The 24,724-nt window shown below is 36.1% G+C and overlaps 4 protein-coding genes across 6 annotated transcripts; 2 read left to right on the top strand and 2 right to left on the bottom strand.

Annotated features, from left to right (window-relative positions):
* Nucleotides 1-23: 23 nt before the first annotated feature.
* LOC130745551 (PX domain-containing protein EREX) lies at nt 24-4,376 on the bottom strand. Its single transcript, XM_057597858.1, has 9 exons — nt 3,915-4,376; nt 3,447-3,545; nt 3,261-3,347; nt 2,966-3,074; nt 2,120-2,817; nt 1,750-1,914; nt 1,424-1,666; nt 915-1,130; nt 24-480 (listed from the first exon to the last, which is right to left on the bottom strand). Exons 1-9 carry the CDS (start codon nt 4,245-4,247, stop codon nt 211-213), a joined length of 2,220 nt encoding a protein of 739 aa, XP_057453841.1. The 5' UTR covers nt 4,248-4,376; the 3' UTR covers nt 24-210.
* A 1,372-nt stretch (nt 4,377-5,748) lies between these two features.
* LOC130749671 (zinc finger BED domain-containing protein DAYSLEEPER-like) lies at nt 5,749-8,876 on the top strand. Its single transcript, XM_057603044.1, has 2 exons — nt 5,749-5,875; nt 6,726-8,876. Exon 2 carries the CDS (start codon nt 6,747-6,749, stop codon nt 8,787-8,789), a length of 2,043 nt encoding a protein of 680 aa, XP_057459027.1. The 5' UTR covers nt 5,749-5,875; nt 6,726-6,746; the 3' UTR covers nt 8,790-8,876.
* A 3,272-nt stretch (nt 8,877-12,148) lies between these two features.
* LOC130748787 (formamidopyrimidine-DNA glycosylase) lies at nt 12,149-17,714 on the bottom strand. Of its 3 annotated transcripts, XM_057602035.1 has the most exons (11): nt 17,405-17,711; nt 17,139-17,190; nt 16,915-16,972; nt 15,404-15,472; nt 15,201-15,326; nt 14,709-14,759; nt 14,046-14,123; nt 13,862-13,961; nt 13,705-13,791; nt 12,887-12,921; nt 12,149-12,802 (listed from the first exon to the last, which is right to left on the bottom strand). In XM_057602035.1, the coding sequence occupies exons 1-11, from the start codon at nt 17,631-17,633 to the stop codon at nt 12,461-12,463; spliced, it is 1,227 nt and encodes a 408-aa protein (XP_057458018.1). In that variant the 5' UTR covers nt 17,634-17,711; the 3' UTR covers nt 12,149-12,460. The 3 variants fall into 3 exon arrangements, with proteins under 3 accessions (XP_057458018.1, XP_057458017.1, XP_057458016.1); XM_057602034.1 differs by lacking the exon at nt 13,705-13,791 and having other exon boundaries at nt 17,405-17,714; XM_057602033.1 differs by lacking the exon at nt 13,862-13,961 and having other exon boundaries at nt 13,705-13,807; nt 17,405-17,712.
* A 1,749-nt stretch (nt 17,715-19,463) lies between these two features.
* On the top strand, nt 19,464-23,600 carry LOC130748642 (NADH dehydrogenase [ubiquinone] flavoprotein 2, mitochondrial). Its single transcript, XM_057601875.1, has 10 exons — nt 19,464-19,612; nt 19,695-19,730; nt 19,825-19,890; nt 21,016-21,132; nt 21,860-21,937; nt 22,032-22,137; nt 22,265-22,311; nt 22,808-22,885; nt 22,979-23,044; nt 23,236-23,600. Exons 1-10 carry the CDS (start codon nt 19,556-19,558, stop codon nt 23,341-23,343), a joined length of 759 nt encoding a protein of 252 aa, XP_057457858.1. The 5' UTR covers nt 19,464-19,555; the 3' UTR covers nt 23,344-23,600.
* The last annotated feature ends 1,124 nt before the right edge of the window (nt 23,601-24,724 follow it).

The raw sequence follows: 24,724 nt of genomic DNA, 5'->3' as shown, positions 1-24,724 counted from the left end.
GAACCAGAAACGTTTGAAACCAGTTTATAGAACCAAACAGGGCATGGTTGTTCATTAAATTTGATGATTGGTTTTATGATTAAGCTCGGTTACTGTTCGCAAAGAATGCTATTCTGGCAGTGAAATCATACTGGTGCAAGATACAGGGACAACATTAACAGAAATAACTCAGTAATAGATATAGAGTGCATGCGTGTAGTATTGAACATGTCATCTTTCGAAAAACTTGCTTAGAACAGTTTTTTGCAAATGGACTTCGTCTTCCTCTTCCTCCTTGTCTTCCTCATATTTGATATTGGCATTTAGAGAACATCGAAGAACAGCATTGATTTGTTTCCTTAAACTGGCATTGTCTACAAACATATTCGCCAGCATCGTCCTCAATTCATTGCTAGTTTTCCCCGTATCATCTGTAGTTACATCACGTGCCTCTTCCATAGCAACAACAGCATTTTCTACATCTTGTGCTAACAGCTGTGCCTGTTCCGTTTTTGCAGACAGCATGTAACCAAAACAGTAAGTAGAGGGAACACCAAATAGAAAGTTACTATGCAGTAAACATGGTATAACCCGAATGATAAGTGCTATGTGACTTTTAGAATTTTGTCTGCGTGAAATTGAAGAGATCCTTGTCTTTCTAATGAAACAAGTCAATTATATTTGACAGGACTTAAAATACAAACTATCTATCACACATTCACACTGAACGTAAGCAGATTCAATCTAAACCACACAGCCATTGCATTACTCTGAAAGACCCATCACTTAGCATGATTTCAAAGAAAGCAGATGCCCATGGAAATAATAATGGGTAAAGAATGGAGTGTAATGCCCAACACTGGAACAACAATGAGTAGGGGAAAAGGGAATATCTAATCTAAGGATGATTTAGTTGTTCAAGGTGGATATCATACCTCCGCAAGCAAGAGACCAATCCGGTTATCTGATGTTGCTAATAAATCCAAAGCATCGGATGGAGAAGTGTCAACATTTAGTTTATCTTCCTCTTCCACGAGGAAATTTACACTGCACTCCTGAAGTCTCTTCTGAAGGATTGCACACTCATGCAGCAACTTTGCATTAGCATTATGTGAAATTTCAATTCTTTGCTTTTCCTTCTGGAGAATTCTCTGAAGATACAGTAAAAAATACCATGAAATTAATTGTATACCAAACTTTTAGGACACCCTAAAACAGAAGATTCAAACAATTTTTTCCATTAAAAAAAATCATGAATGAGAAATTTCAAAAAATACAAGTAAATAAGTTTCTCGCAGAAACTCGTCAGAATAGATTAATAAGATCTGCCCTCCCTCCATCTCTTAAACTCATGGAATCAGTCAAATTCATAGTTTCATAGTCTAAGATATGTCTAAAATTATTCAGTACTAGTTGCAAATTACAAGAACTGAAAGGACAATACCTCTACATCTATTTTCTCCTTCATTAATTCGCTGAGCTGTTGCTTCAGTTCTAACTGAGAACTTCTAAGGGATTTTACCTCCTTTATTAGCAACTTTGTATCTGTCTTTGATTTCATCTCAAACTCATCATGATGTTTCTGCAGGTTCTTAAGTTGTTCTGTAGTCACATCTAGCTCTTGCTGCAACACTTGCTTCTCATGAATGATGGATGCTTTTGTTGATTCTGCTAGCAGCTTTTCATCCTAAATCAATATAACTTTTCACTGTAGACTGTCAAAATTGAATGATAAGAGATATTGATTGAAGTTAATAATCACTACCAGACCTCTTCAATCTTTAATTTCATTTCTGTCTCCAGGCACTTCCTCCGAAGTTCCTCCATATCCCACTGCATTTGTGTAAACCTTTCCTTTTCGGTTAAAACAGCCTGCTGCATGTTTTCTCTGCAATTCAATCGGGTAGTTTCAAGTTCAACTTCCAAATCTTTGACCTACAAGTAAGATGAAATATTTGAACATATGAACATAAAAACTCCAATATTTTATGAATAAAGAACTGAGAAACCATATTCTGCTAAGGTTAAAGCACCAAACTGCTTGTGAAGATTTACTAAAACATATAAAGCAAGTGGCAAATGAAAACTTCCATTTCAAAATTCAGTAATAACTGAAAATCTTAAAACACATATTGGGCACCTTTGTCACAAGATATCGTTTTGTAGCCATTTCTTGATTCAATCTTGCTATAAGATCCTCTACATCTGTTTTAGCTGTGGCTACTCTCTGCTTATGGGTATTAAGAATTCTGTTCAGCTTATGTCGCTCATCCAATGGAAAAGCCATCAATAGATCTGAGTTTCTGGAGGATTCATGGCTCCCAGAAAGGTCATGTGAAATGTTCTGAGGAAAAGTGTTCAAAGTTGAATTTGATGTTTCAGTATTCCTCACAGAACTTAAGTCACTTCCACTACTTTCCATTGACAGTTTCCTGACATGAGCATTGGTATAATCTTGTATAGCTGGTGTAAACCTAGTTCCATCTAGACAAAAAGCTACAGCATCAGAAGTATTCTTAGTGATTTCGTCTGTACGATTATCCTCATAACTAAAATCATTGCTGTTGGATGTGGCATGCTCAGCAGTTGTTTCAGATGGATTAATAAAGTCACGTTTAGATGTGAAATTTGCCATGAATCGATCAGAACGTTTATCTTTTCCATGCCTCGGTGTTCCCAGCTCAGAAACCTCATAAGGGGTATCATCACCAGAAACGGACGCAGCAGACGAACTATGAGCTTTCATAGAGCTATGCAAGTTATCTCGCAGCATAAGAGATGTTGCAGTGTCAGTAGCAGCAGTTTCATCCGAAACATGCTGATTCACATCATGAAATGCTGAAAAACATCAAAACAGTAAGGTATTAAATGTTTGTGGACCATCACACTGACTGTTCTTTATACTCTTTCAAAAAACAAAGAACCAGTTCAAAATCCAACATACAAAGGCAAAACATAATGTTTAGGTATGTAAGGGAAAACATACAAGACCTAGCAGCAGCTTCAAGCTCAAGAAATATCGCTACTGGGGCACTTCTTGATACAGCAATGTCTGACAACAATTTTTCCATCCAATCCTCTAATAAGCACCGGCGCTGAAAGAAGTCAAATTGTCAGTATCAAATTGCATAGAAATCATATGGCAAATAAAACAATAATTCAGATGATGAAAACAAAAGTATTTCTCAAGCATATAACATGGACTTAACAGAAAAACAAACAATTAGTGCAGTAATAGTGTAATACATAAAGAGCATGTAATGTGATGTAAAGTAAGGTACCTCTTCCAAAAGAGTATGGCTTTTAATCCTCAAAATCTTTCTTGGTGGAGGTGGAGGCAGACTTTTCATGGGGAATTCTTTTTTCAGCTGGAAAAGTAAAGGGAAACAAAACAAGAATAAGTTGAACATCATCACATCCATAATAGCTCAAAATTGCAGGTGCATAGAATAGAAAGACAGACTCACATCAGTGAACAAATTGAGGAAATCACTAAATCTGCGCAAAATGATACGGGTAGTGGTGATAGCTTCCGGGGATCTTATACCAACTTGAACCCTGTAAAACTATAACAACCTGAGAATGTTAACAAGTTCCATAAAAAAAATCCAATTTTTCATACACCCCAACAATAACAACACACACCCAATTTTTCTCTCTATCTCTCTTCCCATCACATCAAATCATATATCCTTTCTCTAACTTCCTCATTTGGGTGTTTACACTCAAAATTGGTGTAGATCAAACATTTCCCTTACTAAAAAAATCCCATTTTCATACCCTAAACACTAAGAAGTAAGAACACCCCACATAAATATACCTCAATTTTCTACTTCTATCTTCCTAATTCCTATAATATCACATCAAATTTCAGCTTAAAACACAACAACAAATGAAATAGAATTGAAGACAGGATGAAAATGAAAAATACGAACCACAACAGGATCAGAAGAAGGATTGGATTGAGGAACAGTGAGCCAGGAAGGAAGCGTTACAGAGAAAGACCAAGCATCAGTGGTATGGGGATGATGAGGCCAAACAGTGTTGCGACCGTTCCAGTAGCGAGGAGGAGGACTCCAATCCATGCCGAAGGGAAGAGGGGAGGTTCCGTCGTGACAGTGGACCGAAACGGTGTCGTTCGGAAGGGAAAGGCCATCATCGAATGAGTTCGGGAATTCGTGATCATCGTCGTAGGAAGAAGAAGGATAAGGGAAATTGAGATTGTCGAATAAGCTTAGAGAAGAGAAATCGTGTGCATACGCATGCATCTTCTTCTTCTCCGATGATGATGATGATGATGATGAAGTTGAAGAACAGTAACTGATAACTGTCGCCACCTACCACCGCTTTCCTTCTCCGCCGTGGATAGAAAAACACAGTCCAATGAAATCATTGTCTTTTTTTATTTATTTATTTATTTGTATGTCAATAGGTATTTTAGTTTAATCCATTTGCACCAATAATAACATATATCCAAAATAATAATAATGATAATATTGAGACCCCAACCACATGAAATAAAAAAATTAGTGATAAATAGTAACTAAGTAAATAAAGGATTTCAAAATAGGGGTTAAGAGCACATCTATATAAAAGAGATACGTCCCGCGACGCTAGATTAGCTAAAGCATAGGCAACGATGTACGGCTCACGTGGGAAGGAAGAAAGTTGACCTTCAAATCTCAGTCCAAAATGTCTTTAATCGTAATAATCACATTCATGCAACTGTGAGTATGTATATCTATACTACAGTTAAGCAAGTCCATGCCAACCTTACAAACCGGTGCACACAAAATCTCTGTTTGCCCAAACTCTCAAGCGTTGAGAAGATCATTCTCCACAACTAAAAGCTTTGCACAAAACGGCCCACTCTCTCCAATATTGACAGTTCTGTCAACCGATGCTCATCTGAATCACGAAAAACACCAATGAGGCAACATCAACCATCCTTTTTCAAATTTGGGATCCAACTACCATAAACATGCAACTCTACCGCTGCATTTCTTGCGTTATTATTCATTGTTGGCATGATAGCTATAGGTTTGAGCTCAAGAGTGCCATTATTGTGCAAAAGATCATCATCTCACACAACGCAAAGCTCAGGTTCCATATTTAAAAATTGCATCATTCTTTTGTTATTTCTTATTTACGCTTAGACTTACAACGTAGTTTGCTTACTAGTCATTTATTTTTAAATGTAAAGAAAAAACACACAATCTTCTTTGTTACTTAAACGGTAAAACAACCTTAAAAGAAATTGCTGTGCAAACAAAATAAAATATTGAAACTTTATTTATCATCTTCAAGCTATCAATCTTTATCTCAAAATATTAAGAGTTAGCTTGTTCAACTTTATTTCAGTCTATTTCATTTTTTAAAAAAAAAAACTCTATTTCAGTCAAAGATTTTTTCAGTATCTTTTTTCTGAAATTCGCTGATCACAATTAGGAAACATACCGAAATATCAAAATCCTTTAATAATATTTCTCAATCCTTGAATATTTTCCTATCTGGTAATAATAATCCTTGCAAATATTGGAGTCTTTATATGGAAAAGATTTTGAAAGATCAGAACATTTCTAAAATAGTTAGGATAAATTTCAAATGTTATTTTTATTACCAGAATAATAAAAATTACTAAATACATTCTAAAAATAAAATGATAGCACACGATAATAAAATAAAATACAAGGATTGAAATATTACTAATATTATTATATTATTGTTTAAAATTATATAGTTTATGCAATATTCAGAACCCTTATAAGGGGTTTAGTTGTGGTTTTTCTTCAGCCGCAAGGACCGAGTACTCCGCAGCATTAATCGCCTTCCTTCGTATTGTAGGTTTCTCTCCCGCCGCCACTCTCCGCCGCGCCACCACTCTCTCCGCCCAAAGGTTCATTCTCTCTCTCTCTCTCTCTCTCTTTGTTTCCGTTTGTTGTTCAAAAGAATCAAATACAGTGATGCTTTTACTGGTTCATTCATGGCTGATTCAATTCGTTTTTCGCTATCTTTGGTTGCTTGATGTGATGGTGGATTTGTCTTGTTTCCCGCTTTTTTCTTCTTCTTCTTCTTCTTCTTCTTCTTCTTCTTGTTTTTCACTTTTCTTAGACCTAGCCTTCACTTTAATTTAACGATTGCATTCACTCATGAACATGTATATGTGAAAAAAAACTAATCTTGATTATTCAATTTTATATGTTAGGGTTTTTGGCCATAATGTATTTGGTTAGGGATACCTTCTGTGGTGAAAATATATTAATTCTGGGCATACCCTGATAATAAGTTATAAATATGATGGCACCGACATTTGGTGCCATGGGAATTTGAGATTGCGAGTTAAGTCCGGGGGCTCGTTGGCGTTAGTATTGTGCCATGTGTGTTTGTGTGTCTATATGTGTACATATGGAGCATATTAGTTGAGAATATGGGAGGGATTAATGTTCACCATCCATGTGTAGTTATATAGTCAAGATTAGTTTCCATCACTTGTGTTCTCGCTTGATGCATCCTCGTGTAAATACATATATGGGGTATAAGAATGAATAGAGGAGAAGGGCATTTCGAAATGAAACATGCTAGAGTAGATATAACACTTTTCAAGGTTTTGACTTTTTTTGTCTAATGCTTTCAAGGTGAATTGTCTTAAAGTTACTTCCTTTGCATGGGTTGAGAACTTCAACTGCTTTTTAATCGCGCTTTTCTAATGTTTCACTCATTTTTGTTTTTTCGTTTTTGTTTTATAGGATTATATCTGCAGTCTTGTCATGGAGTGCCCTGATTCCGACGCACAACCCAATTGGCGTAGTAGAAAGAAATCTGGTGTCTGGGAACACTTCACTGTGAAAAGTGATGAATCTGGATGTTCCAAGGCTTACTGTAAAAGTTGCAAAAAACCATTCGCTTATATCAATGGTTCAAAGCAATCTGGAACCAGCCATCTGAGGAGACACATTTCTCTGGGAATCTGTCAGAAAAATCAACAAACCCTGTGCTCCAAAACTGGTGCTGATCCACCAAAGAAGAAACGAGCAAGAGCGAAAGTTGCTGCTATTTCATTTGATCAGGAGCGCTGCAACGATAAGATAGCTAAAATGATTATTTTGCATGACTATCCACTTCATATTGTAGAACACCGAGGTTTCATTGATTTTGCGCGGGCACTTCAACCACAGTTCAACCCGCTGAGTTTAAATGCTGTCCAAGAGGATTGTGTTGCCATATACCTCAGAAAGAAGCAAAACCTGCTGAAACTTATTGATGGGATTCCTGGACGAGTCAACCTTACCTTGGACTTATGGACTTCAGATCAGACATCAGCCTATGTTTTTCTTCGAGGTCACTTTGTTGATTGTGATTGGAACTTACATCATCCCATTCTTAGTGTTCTGAAGATGCCTTTTCCTGATTCTGGTGGTTCCCTAAATCAATCCATAAACACCTGCCTACATGACTGGCATTTGGAGGGTCGGATATTTACTCTTGTGCTTGATAAATTCTTCTTCAGTGAGACTTTGATTGGAAATCTGAGAGGTCTTTTCTCTATTAAGAACCCTGAGATCCTCAATGGTCAGTTATTAAGCCAGAACTGTTATTCTCGTGTGCTTACTCGCCTTGCATCAGATGCGCTTTGGGCAATGAGAGAAACTATTGACAAAGTTCGCAAGAGTGTGAAGTATGTGAAATCTTCTGAATCTCGTGAACAGAAGTTTCTCAAGCTGAGGCAAAAGCTTCAACTTTCCAGTAAGAGCAACCTTTTAATTGATGACCAAACTAAGTGGGATACAGTTTACCACATGCTTGTTGCTGCCTGTGAATTAAAGCAAATCTTTTGCTGCTTTGGTGTCGGTGATCCTGATTGCAGAATGACTCTAAAATTAGATGACTGGAAGCAGGTGGAAATTCTTTGCACATATCTAAAGTGTTTGTATGATGCAGCAAACATTTTAACTGTGCAACCATACCCAACTGCCAACTTATTTTTTCCTGTAGTATCAAAGCTTCAGGTGGAGTTCACTCATGCATCCCTAAGCCAGGATGCTTTTTGTCGTAATTTGATCATGCCTTTGCAAGAAAAGTTTGACCAATATTGGAGAGAAAACTGTTTCGTCTTGGCAATTGCTGCTGCGATGGATCCAAGGTATAAAATGAAAATTGTTGAGTCCACCTTTGCTAACATCTATGGAGAGAATGCTGAGCTATGGATAAGAATTGTTGAGAATGGACTTCATGAGATATTCCTTGAATATAATAGTGTAGATGTGCTTTCTTTGACCCCATCAAATGGGGATGAAGGGGATGAGTCTATAACAATGAAGACGGACCCTTTTCAAAAAGGGTCATTGGAGACTAAGCCATTTCAGTTTCAGTCAGGGTCATTTGAGATTGAGCCATTTCCAGAAGGGTCATTTGATTTTGATGGATCTCCTTTTGATGCTGAAGATGGACTTCCTGATATTGAATTTTACATATCTGATTTCATTAGTAACCCATCATTCAAGTCAGAATTGAGTGAGTATTTGGAAGAGCCTCTAGAGCCAAGAGTACCAGACTTTGATATTCTGAGATGGTGGAGAATAAATGCATTGAAGTACCCAACATTATCTAGAATGGCATCAGATATTTTGTCTATCTCTGCATCTACTCTCCCTGCAAGTTCTGTTTTTGATACAGAAATTAGGAAAATGGATAGCTATCGGAGTTCATTAGACTCTCCTACTCTTGAGGCCCTAATTTGTACCAAGGACTGGTTCCGGTATGAATCATTACCAATCAATGTTTCAAATGATCTTGTGAAAGTGGAATATTAGGGGTAGCTTTTCTCACTTGGGGATAATATTATCAAGTAGTTTGTAGGTATTCAAGTTTTGATATCGGTCAAGTAATTCATGTTTCAAGTTTTGATATATTTTTTACTTGTTCATAATATAAGGTTGATTCTATTCTAGTTATTTTGTCCAAAACCATTTTTGTCCACATCAGATCAATGAATCATAGGTTCAATGAAAAACCTGGAAGTTTTTAGGCATCGACCTAATTTACTGTGTTCGGCATAAAAGGATCTTGTATGAATATGAGCTTGTAATTTTATTAAGAATCTTTTTTGTGTTATTTAAGTGAATTTGAATTTGAGCTTGAACTTAAACTTGATTAAAAACTTGACAATTGCTTTTAACTATCTTTAACCACTTTTCTTAATCCTAGAAATTTAGGTAAAATTGACTTATAATAAGGAACAAAAGAGAGAAAATAGAAGTGCTCTTAACTTTACTACTTTTTGAAATGTTACTTCAAATACTCACTAGGGTGGGGAACTTTGAAACTGGTCCACCTGTGCACCATTATTATATGCCGTTGGATCTGAGAATCTTGGAATATTCTTTTATTGAATGGTTAGGATTAAATCATGATAAAAAGGATAAAAATGTAAATTTGTAATCCCTCTTCATCTTCCCCACTTTACTGTTCTTCGTCTTCTCCAACCCCCACTGTTCTTCATCTGACCAGCGCCGACCATGTCACCGCCGCCACCCCTTGACCTCACAGCTCCGATGATTTCCAGTTTCAGAACCTCTCCCCCCTCCTCCCCCCTCACTCCCACACTGCCACAAAAAACCCGAAATCTCAAATGCCAAATACCCAAAAAATACCCATAACCCACTACAAATTAAACTCAGAATCCAACCAACCAAAAACCCCCATAAAATCATGGAGAAACCCCTGTGGTGTATGAAGATCTAAAGAACAGAGAACATAAGCATGGATGTGAAGATCTGAACAAACCTTGGGAGAACATATACCAGAGAACATGAAGGTTTGAGGGTTTAGGGTGGTAAATGAAGAGGGTGAAGAGTTTGTTGAAGAGGGTGAAGAATCCGCCATGGTCGCGAACCCTTAGTTGCTTCTTGGAGATTGTGGTGGATTGTGACTTTTCTCTGATGAATTTGAGATTGAAACTGGGGTTGTGGATGAAGCTTGCGATGATGAATCGGTGGGAAATTTTCGAGCTTGTGCCTGAAGAAATTGGTACTGATAGAACTGAAAAATCGCATTTTTAGAGTGTTGGAGAGGGTTATGCTGGTTCGTCTATGGAGGATGATCAGTGAAGTGGATTTGGGGAAATATGCAGAATATAAAACTCCAACTGTAGAAGTATCTCAAACACCTGTGTCTCTTAGAGGGTGAAGAGTTCTAGTCTTGATTCTGGGTATGAAAAGGGGTGGTTTAATCGGTGTAAAGAAGGAAGGTTTGGGGTTGCAGGTTTTGTGGAAAGGGGGTGGCGGCTAGGTTTTGGTGATTGTAGGTGGAGAAGAAAGGGGCTGCTGACATATTTTTTTAATATATTGTGAATTACCAAAACTGACCCTGGGTGCACCGGTGGACCACTTTTAAAGTTGTCCACCCTAGTGAGCACCCAAATACTTTTGGAACTTATAACTTGGTTTTTTATTTCCATTTTTACTTTTTTTTCTCCATTAATTTTTTTTTGAAATTATTACCCAAAATGTTAAACAAATGAAAAAAATTATTAAAATTTAAAAACAGGACTTTATTTTACTAAATTATAAACTAAATTCATTTATATAATCTTATGTAATTGAATAATAATATTAAAATAAAAAATTAATATCACCATTTTTAAGATCTTAAAAACTGAATTAAATGAGAAGTATTTTTTTTTGTTACAAGAGGAATGCTATGAAATGAAGTATTTAAATAAAAATATTAACATTTATTTGTTATATATTAATATGAGTTTAATGGATATGCATTCTCAGTTTTACACTGACAACCAATCATATTAATATGAGTTTAATGGATATGCACTCTCAGTTTTACACTGACAACCAATCACATGATGCCAACGTAGGTGGAATAATAATTTCACCTTAAATTTTAATTAAAACAAGAATATATTTGCTGATGTGGTGGAATTCAATTAGGTGACTGTGTAAATAAAGTTTACACTGACAGTGCACACACATTAAATTCTTCTTTTAACGTCCTTTTATATTTTTTAAATATTTCAACTAATTTTTATTGAGGAGGACTCAATTTACTCCAGGAGTAAGTCAAAATACTCACTCCAAATCTTAGCCATCAATTTTATTAAAAACTAATGGTTGAGATTTTAATTTAAAACCTATCACTTCACGTTTATTCTTTGTGTGAACCTTCCCCGTTTTCTCATTTTCCAGTTCTTTCCCGTCTACCTCGTTCTTGTTTCTCCTCCATTTTTTCCTCTTTCTTTGCCACTGATTTAAACCCTGAACTGAACATGCACGTGACAATATTTACATGATTGTGACCGGTATACTGTGCGCATATAATCACAAAGTTCCGATGCAGAATTTTAAACATGATAACTGGTTTATTTGCAAAAATCCTGAATCTGATAAAGTTAGTTATCTGCATAATTTGACAAGGACAACAATTGATTTTGAAGGATTCAAGTAAAGGGAAAATCAAAATATGTAAAATTGAACCATTGATTTTAAAGGATTTCAGTAATTTGTCGGGACACCAATTGATTTTCAATATATAACTATAGGATCAATTTGTTTCTGTGTTGGGGCTCTTTTACAAATATCTCGCTGCTGTGGCAGAAGATGGCGGAGAGGCGTTGGAGCTTGGGTTTGGGGAAGTGGGAAACGACAAAGTCAAGGTTCCAAAAAGATCGATAGGGTTTGGGGAGGAGTTTTTCAGTTTTCCATATTTCTAAAATTGGTCACTGATTGAGGGGAAGGGTCACGTGGGAGATTAATAGGAAATAATCTCAACCATTAGTTTTTAATAAAATTGATGGCTAAGATTTGGAGTGAGTATTTTGACTTACTCCTCGAGTAAATTGAGTCCTCCTCATTTTTATTTACCAAACACAACTTTCAGCAAGAGGCTAACATAGTACATATGCTCCTGCACACCTCCCCATAGTCGAAGGGCCAGGATCACCTACAGTTCACGCAATGGCTTTCTTTCTCTAATGGCCAATGGACCTTTTTTACAAATAAGTGTAAAATTTTAAAGAGCGATTGCACATTCAAAACCACAATCACCCAATTCTTAAAATTATACCCCGCAACCTTTCATGATACACCAGACCAGACCAGAGTACCACTTATCATGCTATTATATACCTAAGACACAGCAAGTAAAATAACCTCATGGAGAACTTGTGAAGGATATCTAAATGTTTTCAGGCAATTGATTAAAATAAAGACAGGCTAAATCAGTAGGAGCTGCATTGACAAGCTCTAAAACTTTACAGTAGCTGCAAAAACTGAAGGCTGAAAACCTTACATTTTTTCGGTTAACATGCGGAAATTGAAAAGTAGCCATAATTTCTGGAAGCACAGCCAATAGATAATAAGTACAAAACAACAGCGAACCTGAGTTGCATGAATACGATAAACCATCTTTCTGTCGTTCTAGTTTGATCACAGTGATGGCAAAACCATGCAACCCCAGTAGTTTATAGTTTCTACTTAGCTTTCCTTCTAGCACCCCTATGGTCTGGTTTCTTCTTTTCAGCTTGATCCATATCATCATCTTCATCAGTAGCAGCATCACCATCATTGTCATCCTCACTTTCCTCAGACTTTTTCCTTTTGGAAGGCTTCCTTCCTCTAGCTCCAGTCTTTGTCCCTTTCTTTGATTTGAGAGTTCCCGAATTCTCCTCTTTCCCGGGCGTCGGTTTCTCAATGTCATCATTGTTATCATCAGCTCCCTTTAATTTCTTCGAGGTTTGCCTTTTAGGCTTAGCAGTTTCTTTTACATCTTGTGACCCGCTTAGCTTTTGCAACTCTGGCACGTAAGCAGTTGTCTACAAGCAATAACATTTGCACATCAGAAATAAATAAAAGCTAATGACCAAAAACAATTAAGGGCAATGTTCAAAATGGTGTACCCTGCCACCAGCTGTGATGAAGTCAATTTCTTTCCCTGCGATGGTATAAAGATTTATAAATGTCTGGATATGGCACTAAAAACATGATTTTTCATTTATTACTCTTGGAAGGGAAGCATGTGCATTTCATCCAATATGTATGCAGAAAAAAGGACAGCGGGTAAATAATAAGGTCTAAAAATTCTGACTATGGATAAATAAGACATTTTGTTTTATGTCGATCCTACAACACAACCATTGGATAATATAACAAAAGAAAACATCAGCCATTTTCAGAAACCCTCTTTAGAGAGCAACACAATTTCAAAAAAATCTCAAACAATGGAGATTGGCTAACTTTCGTCTAAGAAAATATGCATAAATAGTAGCAAAGCTTGACTCCACAAGAAAAAGCTGTGGGTTTCAAAATGGAGTCTTCAATGACACATGAATGGTGCTTTTATTTGTCAAATTTGAAGTGATTAATATATAAAATCAGTACTTCAATCTCACTCTCCACCAAAGGTGAATGCTCTAAAACTTTACTAATCGTGTGATCATTCCCCAGACAAATTCAAAAACTTCAGCCTTGTATCAACAATCTCATCAGAAATGGCAAAACAAGCCCAGATTGATACATTCTGGATGCTTCAATTTTCAATTTGGTTTCAACAATAATAAATTACACCAATCAAGAATACAAGTTATTCAATTTACTATAATTATTTTAGGGAAATTGCACGTGAAATTAAAATATATGCACCACAAAACCTTAGAAAGATCGGGGTACCATCCATTTTGCACTAAAAGTTTTTTTAATACAAAGTGAGGAAGCAAACCATCAACAAAAGCCTTGCCGGGCTTCTTTTCACGTGAATGAAATATCCAACTAGTGGGATACTGACTACTATCTGCTCCAACTTCAACTGCTTTTTCAATGACCTGTAAAAGGAATCTATTTGTCAACTAATGCATACTAGAGGAAGTATTCCTCACCACTTATTTTTCCAGGCTTTTTTCCCCATCGAAAATGAAATAACCATTCAAGAGGAAAACGGCAAGAGTCAGCATCAACTTCAACCGCCAATTGAATAACCTACAGGTTTTATCCTCTATATTTTTTAGGAAGCATACAAGTTCTGTAAACCATGAGAATGTGAAAAGAAATCAGCATGCCCACCTCTCTAATGCACTTGGACAAAGTTGAGCAGTTTTCTTCAGACAGGCTAGAAGCTACCTGCCGCGGATGAATTCTTGCCTGGAGAAAAGGGGAATATAGGCCTTAAGTAAACTTAATATTTGATTTCTAACCAAGACTAGAAGGATAATTTATTAACCACTGACTATGAAAGGATGCTAGAGGAGATACTAAATCCTGCAAAATGCATACCCCAGAATAAATTGAAGATCCTGATGAAAAATACCAATGCAAAAATCTAGTACAAAATCACTTGATGCCAGCTTAATTTCATTTCTATATCATATGGGAAGATGTTTCAACTACCCAAATAATAACTTAACAACACAAGTGTGAATTCAAACTTAGCCATTTATTCTTATAAAGAATCATTATTCCTTGAGAACAGTGTATGACCAATAGTCTTGTTGATGTAATATAATCAAGGAAATGATATTAGTCTTTTAAAAACCAATAGAGCACATTTATTACAGTATTTTCTTTCAATTCACACGTGATCAATGTCTAAGGTCATCCTTATTCATATTAAAGACTAAGGTCTGAAGAATATTAAAACTGACCAAGCGATATATAACCTTTCAAGCCACATTTAGAACTTCAATTACAAATAATTGAAAAATATCAAAGATTCAAAATTATACTTACTTGGTATAGTACTTCATCTGCGACCCAATTTCCAATACCTGAAATATAGCTCTGCAGAGATTGGAAATTTCAGATCTTTTATAATCAATACCATATGATAAATTCGACTGAAACATAAAGTTAGAAAGTCAAATTCCTATTCATTGTGAATACACAACAAGGAAAAGATGGTGCATCTAACAGATATAAAAAAAATGCCTATGTAAAGGACCACAATTTTTTTATTACAGTAGAATACTGTCTTGTACTCAAGCTCAAGTGATCAGTTAAGTATATGTTATGAATGTTATGATATTCAATGAAGTTTGAACAAAGAACATCACATCATGACTTATCAAGTGAGAAGGACATACTCCCATAATTATAACACTTGATCAAAAGAAAAGGAAAACATATACAATAGTAAAAGAATGATGTCATAATAATAAATAAAAAATTAAAAAAACGAGTAGAATATAATCTTTGAGAGTGACAAAGGTAAGCACTTAATACTTGATCAAGTAATAAAGCCTTGATTTCAGTTTTCTTCTTGTGCAAGGACTTGGAAAACTCCTCAAGTGTCATGGGTTCAAAAAGTGCATCAGGACCAAGCTCAGATATAGGAGGCACTGATGTTGGCTATACCAAAAAAAAAAACAGTCAATAACAAATTTGTTATTGATATAGAAGACAATTAGCAAGTAGGGTCACAATACATCTTTGAGCAGTCGAACTCTAGCAAATCGCCTTTTGTCAGTGAAAGACAACTCCAGACCATCATCTAACTGCACCAATGTGATATAATCAGGTTATTACGCAGAGGATGTTCCCATGAATAACAATACTTGCTGGAGTAACATTTCAAATCTCAAGGCTGACTAGGCATGTAAAGAAAATTGAAAAATCACCTTCACATACGTGTACAACATCAACAGATTAAGTTAGTGTATGCCATGAAAGAATGAAATAATAGGAAATCCCATAGAAATTTTAAACAACAGATATTGAGAAACTCAGGTGCTTCACCACAAACCATGATATAATAATATTTTAAAATATGAAAGCAGAGATGAAGGTCATCATCCTATACAAAACATATTCAACAAGCACTACCAGTCCACAATTAAATTTATCAATATGGAAAAAAGATGAAAGGCAACAAATGATGATACAGAAGTTTACTTCCCCTAGCTCTTTCATTGCAGAGGTGCTTTATCGTAAAAACTTGGGAAACTGAATATAATCAGAAGTTTACACCCTTCTGCACCCCAGAAATATTAGAAGTTTTTCTTTCCACTATATATGTAGTTCAGAATGGGTGGGAGGGGTAGCTCACTTGGTTGAGCTAAGGGTAGAAATAGGTGTTGGAGATGGAGGTCCAGGGTTCGAACCCTGAGGAGGAGCATTTGTAATTACTAACAACTAACCACTAACATTTTCCTATAAAAAAAAATGTAGTTCAGAATGATTTCATCAATAAAATGTAACTTCGGTTCATCAATTTGATAATTGATACTACTTAAGACTTCAATAAAATAATATTCTTCATATTCTTGTGAAATTTAAAAGAAAAATTGTTAATCTATCATTGAAATCCACTACGTGTGTTAAGGAGTAAAAGTAATTGGGTTCATCCTATGGTGGAGAAACTAGTTTATTGCATTACCTTCATAGCTTGTTTACAAAATCCCTTGTGTGGTCAGAGTTGTACTCTGCTATGAATATAGGTTGTGGTCATGGAACCTAACAAACTGAATTCTAAAGTCTAAAGAGCTTTCAGTGAATACATCGCATTTTCTCACTTCAACCTATTCACTTTCTCTATTTTCTCAATAATGTGCAAAGACCTAAACATTTGTACACTTACAGATGCTCGACAATCCTAACAGTTTATCTCTTGAGTAGAACAGAGTGAAATATTCCATTAAATAACCTTCACTTGATTGACAAGAAAAATAATTTTCGCTCACACCATGAAATCAAGTTTTATGGAAGTATACCAATAAATCTGTATACAATATCAAAGTTGCCTAAAAAAAAATCTAGCCTCACCACAGTAGTCTACTTGCACTTTCCAGCTGAAAACAGATCTTATGAGTCCACGACAAATAATACACATAAATTTGTCATCAGATCAAAATCAAAGCATTTAATTCCGAGAGGTTACAAGTCCAAAATATGATACAGTTGTTCAAGCATTCCACACCAACAGAGTGACAGCTCTTACCTCAATGAAAAACTTTGAATATTTGGAAGGCCATTCATCCTTATCATTTACGGCAGACCTACACGCACACTTATATCAATATAGTAACCAGTAAAAGGATTTCAATACATTGTGCACTAGACAAATGCATGATAATCAGAGCTTCTACATCATCAATTTTTTTGGCAACTTGAGCTTAACCTATCGGTACGAATATGAAGTAAAGATTACTCCAGTGGCCTCACCTTTTATACTGTGTGACTGCAACCCCCTTTATGTATATAGCACCAGCCATGCCTGAGACAGATAGAAGTAGAAACCCATTACTTGTAATGCATGCAGGAATTGCAAAGAACAAACAAAATCGACATTGATATTTGATGCATTTGTGAGAGAGACCCTATTAACATGGAATTTCAAGCAGAGAAAAATGAAAATGAAGCTACCTAGCTAGGGTTTGAAATCAACAAACAAAAAAGGAAAAGGAAAGAGGAGATTAAAGAGAGGGTACCGAATTGGAAGGAAGGAAAAGGAGGGGAATCGAGTTGAAGCCACATGTTCTTGCCCTTCCGGCGAGCAGCGACGATGGTCTTTCCGACGACGGAAGCTTGGAAATCGGAGGGGGAAACAGCGTCGATGACTTTGGAATCGTCGGCGACGATGCACTTGATTATCTTCTTCCCGATACAGTTCTCCTCCACCGCCCTCCTCGCCGCCTCCACCTCCGGTAGCTCCGGCATTGCTCTCTCTCACTCTCCAATTTTCCCGCGCTCTCGTTTTCTACTGACTCTGAGTAGTGACACCAGTGTAAAATTTCAGGGTTACTTTTGGGTTCATGTGCCCGCTGCAGGAGACTACGTGTTCAAATCGTGACCATTGCTGTTTATGTCGCTGCATGCCAACCAATGGCTCAGATTCTTCTCATTTGGACTTGGATGGTCCAACCAAAGCTTTTTGACATGCAAGTTTTGGACATTTGGTTGGAAAACTAGGATAAAGTCAAAATATTAATCGATAGGAGCAAATTCAATTGATTTTTGCAATTGTTCACCATAATTTTATAATTGGCTAATTTGGCCGCCCTGCAAATGAGTGCCAGTGGGAGCCTACATAAACTGCGAGAGTTTATTAATTCAGAAGGTGATATCTGGTTTGGGGATAGACAAGCATTGAAGGGAGCTGACTAAGCGTCTATATGCAATAACATTACACGCGGATGAATCAAGTAGTGAAGCAAGTGATAAGGATGTGGACATTCATGTGGATAGGGGCTCCCCGTGATGCATCTAAATAGATTCAATAAGTTCTCAAATGTAATGGTATTTAATCAGGAAGATATATACCCCTTGTAGTGGGGATGAGTTCAATACCCAAGAAAATGTGATGGCACATCAAGGTTTTTAAGAGAGAACTTGAACACCAATGCTTCTGAAAATTGTGCAATGAAAGTGTTGTCATTTCCTCTCAACAGAAGGTCATCAACACACACAAGAAAATAAACAAGAGCAAGACCTTCCTTTTCCCTCTCATCTTATCTTACCGTACCATTCATTCACTTTCACATTTTTATGCTCAAGTCTTTTATTATCAACACTCAACTCATGGATATTGAGTGTAAGAACATTTGAACAGTCTCGTAGGATTTCACATCCAATCCTCATGCCATCCAGGTCGAGTGAGGAAGAGTCATAATAAGTCAATGAGAGGTTTATTTTTTTGTCATTTAAAAAGTTCTCCATTCAAAACTGGCCCCAAAGAGGCCCAGTTACAAAGTCAGATAGACAAACTTTGTTTTACACTTAAAGTATTAAATGAAATCTAGTATCCGACACAAACGGAAAAAAGCATTAAATGCACAAATCTAATCTAACTCTCTGACATAAGTAAAAGCCAATTAGCATAAACACTTTAGGGTTTCCGAGAGAAACTAAAGAAAGGGACAATGAGATGCATTTGGACATTTTTAGCTTTGAAACCTAACTCAGTTGCTGCCAAGTCAATGAGAGGTTTGAAATGATTGCTCAAAGGCTTCAAGCCATACTGGGCCATACTTGGTTCATGACTATTTGAAGAGGTTAACTTGCTTTGGAAACATTAGACCTTTATCATGCTCTAATTAACTCCTAAGAGAGTGCTACATATAGGAGAAAACATAGTGGAGTGGAAGTGACGCATCTACATATACTTATTATCTTACACACGTGTTTCTTTCATATTGTTTCTTTTAAAATACTATGGAGTTATGATTCAGACACACCTATCGAATCTTTACTTTTTCTCTCATTTTTTCCTATCTCTCTCTTCCTCCACCTCTTCACACCTAAAAAATGAGGTGCGAAGAAATGATTATTCATTATGATGCTATGAAAGTAGATTAAAAATTATGAATATGATAATAAAATTTATTGAAAAAAAAAGCTTTTAGAGATTAATCAAATTATAGTAGTAGTTTTAAGAAGGCCAAAAAAATGTATCATTTTAAAAGAAATTGTTTTTTCACAATTCCATTTGTACACGTGTCAATATCCAGTTGATGCGATCGAACGGCCATGACTCTACCACCTCTCCATGTCCTCTCTTACACAAGACACACGCCCTTCACTTCATACTCTCTTTCTCTGCCATTCCGATCTGCGTTTGGTTCATCCTCCGGTCTTCCAAAATGCTGGCACGCCTCGCCGCGAATCGCCTCACCGAGATCCGTCAGATTTTCCGCCAGGTTTTCTTTCTTTCCTTCCATTTCCCCTCTCCCTTCAATTTCCCTCACTTCATTTTCCTAATTTCCCCCTTCGTTTTCGCAGCCAACGAGGAGAGCTTTCTCAACCGCTCTCAACTATGTAAGTGTTCTTCATTTTCCACTCTTCGATTTTCCGTTTCACGCTTGTGATTGATTGTTGATGTATCCGTTTTTTTTTTTTTTGACTTGGGCAGCACCTCGATTCTCCCGATAACAACCCCAATGTTCCTTGGGAATTCACCGATGTCAACAAACAAAAGGTAACTAACGTTTCATTGCTCTCGAATTGTCAAAATTTGTACTTGACAAGTGGGCACCTATGATCAATTTTGGTGTGGAATGTGGAATGAGGGTTTTGTATAGTGCTATCAATGTTTTATATTTGTAGATTTTGGTCTATGTTGATGCTTAATCACTCACTATGAACATAACGTTTTCACAATTTCAACTTTTACTTGTCATAGAATATACTTTATTGATTACCCTTATGTATTCCATTATAGTGAATTTGGGTTTGGTTCTGAAACATTTGGTGTACATGAAAAATCTTCAAGGACATGTTTGTACTGCCTTGCAGCTTACTATGATGTTTATTTTAGGCGCATTTGGGTAAATAGCTTCTATAAGCCATAAGCGCTTGTTGATAAGTTTGTTTGAGAAACTCGATGAAATAAAAGCTCAAAATGACTTAGTTTCACCTTAGTTTATTAGTTTCATCTTATTTGAGAAGCTCAATGAAATAGGCTCAAAATGAGATATTTTTTTGTAGATAGGAAAATAATTTATCCACACCTTAGTTTCACCTCCACCTAGAGAGATATAGGAATAGAAGAGAGATAAATGTGTATATGATAGATGATGTGGTAGGTAAAGAAGAGTGAGAAAGGAAGTGAAATTGGGTGGAAATGGGATGGATGAGAATGTCAGTGTGAATGTATCAAAACCCTATGTAGTATGTAGTTATAAGCACTTCTAATAAGCTTAGATGAGTAATGAAAATAAGCTTAAAATAGCTTATATGTAGGTCATAAACTACTTTCATAAGCTTAACCAAACACTTGAATAAGTATTCATTCTATGAGATCAACTCAAATAAGCTCTTCCAAACCCAGCCTTTGCCCTATTTATGCCTAACTAGCTTTAAATTTTACTCTGATTACTTGATTATTGAATTCAACATGCAGAGTCAAAAGCTTCTGATTGAAGTTGAAAATATTGCATTAGAGTGTAAAGTTTTTGAATCTATGCCTTATTGATAATTTGATTGGTTCCATATCCAAGAGTTATTGATTTTTAATTTAATATTGACATTATTTGTCTGATCCTTTTTGGTATCTAGCACTTATTTATACAATCGCAATAATTTTAATCTATGATAATTACAGGCTAAGGAGATTATATCTAACTACCCATCCAACTATAAGCAATCTGCGGTGATCCCTCTGCTGGATCTTGCCCAGCAGCAGCATGGGGGGTGGCTCCCTGTTTCGGCAATGAATGAGGTATGTTGGCCTCATGCTTGAAGTATTCCTTTTAGTATGTCTAGAAAAAACAGGATGAATGGACGCAGAGTACAAGATAAGATTAAAAAAAGTATCAGAGACAGTTAAGGTAGCACCAGAACCTATTTTATCTTGCATTACATGATTTGAGCATGTGTGGTAAAAACATGTAGGTAATACATACAGGATTGCAAGTTGATGAACTTGGTTTATTGTGCTCAATAATTCATGTCTATCAAGTGTTAAGTAAAGGAAGTCACTTAAATATGTCCTGTGAATTTGTTATTGCTTTGCATGACCACTGAATAATTCCTCTTGATAGTCTTGACATTCTTGTGATGAGAATATTATGTTGATGCACAAACACAATAAACTCTTGTAAAGTTGGTCTTTTTGGAATCCTTGCCGTGTTTGTTTGAGTGAGGGCTTTTGTGCTAGTGATAGTTTGCCATGTACATCCTTCTATAGCCAGAGCATCACTTTGTAGGTTTACATACATGCTATGACTAAAGTCTATTCATGCAACACGGATTAATATTTATTCTTCTTTTACAGTATAAATACCCATCGCGATTTCATTCAGTTTTACTTGTAGCTTCCTGTTGCTAGAGTGAAGGGTACCTGAATTTTCATAATGTTTGCAAACTGGAAGTTAAAATACTTAGTAATAAGGGAGGAAGCTATTTAACTCCTTTAGAAATAATAAACAGTTTTGTGAATTATTCAGGTGGCGAGGATTATAGAGGTCGCTCCTATTCGAGTGTATGAGGTTGCCACATTTTACTCAATGTTCAATCGAGCTAAGGTGAAAAGCATGTCATACTTTGAAGCTTTCATTTTTGCTAATCCACATTAATACAGGCTAAAGCTAATTGGATCAACTTGCTTTAAATATTCAGGTTGGGAAGTATCATCTATTGGTTTGTGGAACAACACCTTGTATGATACGAGGTTCTCGAGAAATTGAAGAAGCTTTACTGAACCACTTGGGAGTGAAGCGAAATGGTTAGTTCACCTTTCTGGTTTTCTTAATTTCTCCAATTTCTTTTCACCGGACCATATCTTACTATTGACAACCGAAACCATAAGAGACTTTTCTAAGAATTGGCTTCCTTTTACCTTTGATTTGCAGAAGTAACAAAAGATGGTTTGTTTTCTGTTGGAGAAATGGAATGCATGGTGAGTCTTTTCTATGAACAATATCTGATATTAGTTTCAGCATGTTTCTTATCTTCAGAGCTGTGGTCTTGATCTTGCTTGATTTGCACTGGCATAGTGATTGTATAATGTGGGGAAAAATTACGTGAAGAACAAAAACTGGAATCTCTAGTGGTCGTTTTTTTTGTTAGCTTTGGATATTTCTGATATTAATTATGGACTTTTTAACTCTTAGTATTTTACCCTTTTAAGTTATATTAAGTTATCAGAATAATCTCTTGGATTGTTAGCTGAAGAAACAACAGAACAAACTTTGTGATATTAGTAAAAAGAATCACCTCTTGTGGTGGATGGCTTTTGTTCTTTAGAGAAAAACAAGAATCCAATAGGATGTGAAAGAGGTGCATACTTGTCTTCTGTGTTTATAAGTGTCCAAAGGAGTGAAAGTATGATGTTCTTGGCTGGAGTTTTGTCGATTTACAATTAATGCATGATTGAAGTTGTTGGTGTTGTGCAGGGATGCTGCGTGAATGCTCCTATGATTACAGTGGCTGATTACTCAAATGGATCAGAAGGATATACTTATAATTACTATGTATGCCTTTACTCTTCTCTCTCTCACATTTGGGATGGGGGGTACTGCACTTCTGAAGCACTCTTAATATGTCATTTTGATGTTTGATTCCAGGAAGATGTAACACCAAAGAGAGTAGTTGAGTTAGTAGAAATGCTGAGAAAGGGGGAGAAACCACCGGTAAGGATATTGACCACACTTTATTTGAGCATTGTCCATGTTTTAGACACCAACATGTTTGAAACTTTGAATCAAGCTCTCCTTCCTTACAATCAATTATGGCACCCAGAATTGTTTTGAAACAATTATAGAATGATTTTCAAGCATGCACTTACACTTTCTCAACTTGAATTTCTTTTCTTTGTATTTAGCCCGGCACACAAAATCCACAGCGGATTAAATGTGGGCCAGAAGGAGGGAATACTACTTTGTTAGGTGAGCCCAAGCCTCCTCCTTGCCGTGACCTGGATGCCTGCTGAAGTGTGATACATATCGCCTTGAATAATGTTAGGCTTGCTGTCTTCGAGCTTGCCTTAATCAGAACATTGCCAATTTGTTAGATGCTCTGCCAATTTTTGTATTAACCTGCAGGGAATAACTTCCCTTTAAAATACTTGTTCCTCAAAGAGCCATAAATCCCTTGGCTTGTTTTTATCAGTGTTATTTATGCTTTTCTGTACTCTGTACATTAATCATCATCATAAATGAAATTTGAGATTTCGATGGGATCTAATAATTCTTTTTAAGTGTATTATTTTGGTATGTTATATCCATGTGGGTGGATGAGGTTGAGTTATAACCATTCAACAGTGGTAGTGCAATTGTGTTGAAGAAATGTCGATATTTGACAGTCAGAGAAAGTCATTGGCAGGACCGACATTAAAACATTGGGAAATCAAGTATGAAAATCATCGTGTAATGCATAGTAACTTGCTCTTTCCTCCTTGTATGTTTCATTTGTTATTATTCGTCCAATCAAACTTCTTCATCTTACTGAAGCCTGAACAACTACAGACAGAAATGGTATATTCTTTGGTGGTTGGATTTTACAAAGGGCACAGATCCGATTCCTTTGTAGTTATCATGTGAACCACCTAAACTCATTTTCACTGTTCTACTTCAGGGTAAAATGATCATGTCTAAAGTGTGCAATACAAGAAAGTGTGTTTGGAAATCTGGTAGGTTTTAAAGATTGGGGAGAAAGTGATTCTGACAAGTTAATAGAAGTACTTTTTGTGGGAGAAAAATAAGTTTTGGAGAATAACTCTTGTAGGGAAAGAAATGATTTTGAAAAGTTTAACCGAGGATGTAAATCATGTCAATGTATAGGTAAATGTAAAAATGATACACATGTATTAGAGTGGGCATATTATAATTTATTGTTTTTATTCAAGATAGGTTGAGTTTAATGGAGTCAAACTTTCTTCTTGGTTTTTTCAGTTGAGACCATGAATTTATCTATCTATCTTGCACTATGTTCAATCTTTATCTATTCTTTGTATTATGTGATAAATCCTTACGCCGCGAGTCTTCACACATTCGCATGGATAAATATAGGGCGCTTAACTTCATGGTTAAGAGATAAGGTGAACAAACAACTTCAGTCCATCAAAATTTTGACTTTATCGTGGATCTTGAATGAGTTTACTAACATAAACTTTTATCTACCACAACTTCTTTTAGCGTATGTTTGGATACACAGTAAAATTAAAATCACGGTGAAAAATCACAAAAAAGAGTCTGTCTGCTCTGATTTGGACTCATTGTAGTTTTCCAACAGTATTAAAACATGCACTCCACTATGAGCTAAAATTATAATAGACAAAAGCTACTTCCCTTAGCTTTTGAAATTGTCCATCA

This window comes from Lotus japonicus, chromosome 3, assembly GCF_012489685.1.
Source record: "Lotus japonicus ecotype B-129 chromosome 3, LjGifu_v1.2".
Taxonomy (NCBI): Eukaryota; Viridiplantae; Streptophyta; class Magnoliopsida; order Fabales; family Fabaceae; genus Lotus; species Lotus japonicus.
The sequence above is the reverse complement of the archived record's forward strand: the minus strand, read 5'-3'. Positions and strand labels throughout refer to the sequence as shown.

Bases quoted from the DNA above. Each gene is read 5' to 3' on its own strand.
- LOC130745551 (XM_057597858.1), bottom strand. From the start codon at position 4,247: ATGCATGCGTATGCACACGATTTCTCTTCTCTAAGCTTATTCGACAAT. The intron at 1,915-2,119 runs GTGCCCAATATG...TCTTACTTGTAG, and splicing joins AACGATATCTTGTGACAAAG to GTCAAAGATTTGGAAGTTGA. The intron at 1,667-1,749 runs GTCTGGTAGTGA...ATATTGATTTAG, and splicing joins TGAAATTAAAGATTGAAGAG to GATGAAAAGCTGCTAGCAGA.
- LOC130748642 (XM_057601875.1), top strand. From the start codon at position 19,556: ATGCTGGCACGCCTCGCCGCGAATCGCCTCACCGAGATCCGTCAGATT. The intron at 19,891-21,015 runs GTAACTAACGTT...TGATAATTACAG, and splicing joins CCGATGTCAACAAACAAAAG to GCTAAGGAGATTATATCTAA. The intron at 22,886-22,978 runs GTATGCCTTTAC...GTTTGATTCCAG, and splicing joins GATATACTTATAATTACTAT to GAAGATGTAACACCAAAGAG.
- LOC130748787 (XM_057602035.1), bottom strand. From the start codon at position 17,633: ATGCCGGAGCTACCGGAGGTGGAGGCGGCGAGGAGGGCGGTGGAGGAG. The intron at 14,760-15,200 runs GTATTAAGTGCT...CAATCTCTGCAG, and splicing joins AGGCTTTATTACTTGATCAA to AGCTATATTTCAGGTATTGG. The intron at 12,803-12,886 runs GTACACCATTTT...TATTGCTTGTAG, and splicing joins TCATCACAGCTGGTGGCAGG to ACAACTGCTTACGTGCCAGA.
- LOC130749671 (XM_057603044.1), top strand. From the start codon at position 6,747: ATGGAGTGCCCTGATTCCGACGCACAACCCAATTGGCGTAGTAGAAAG.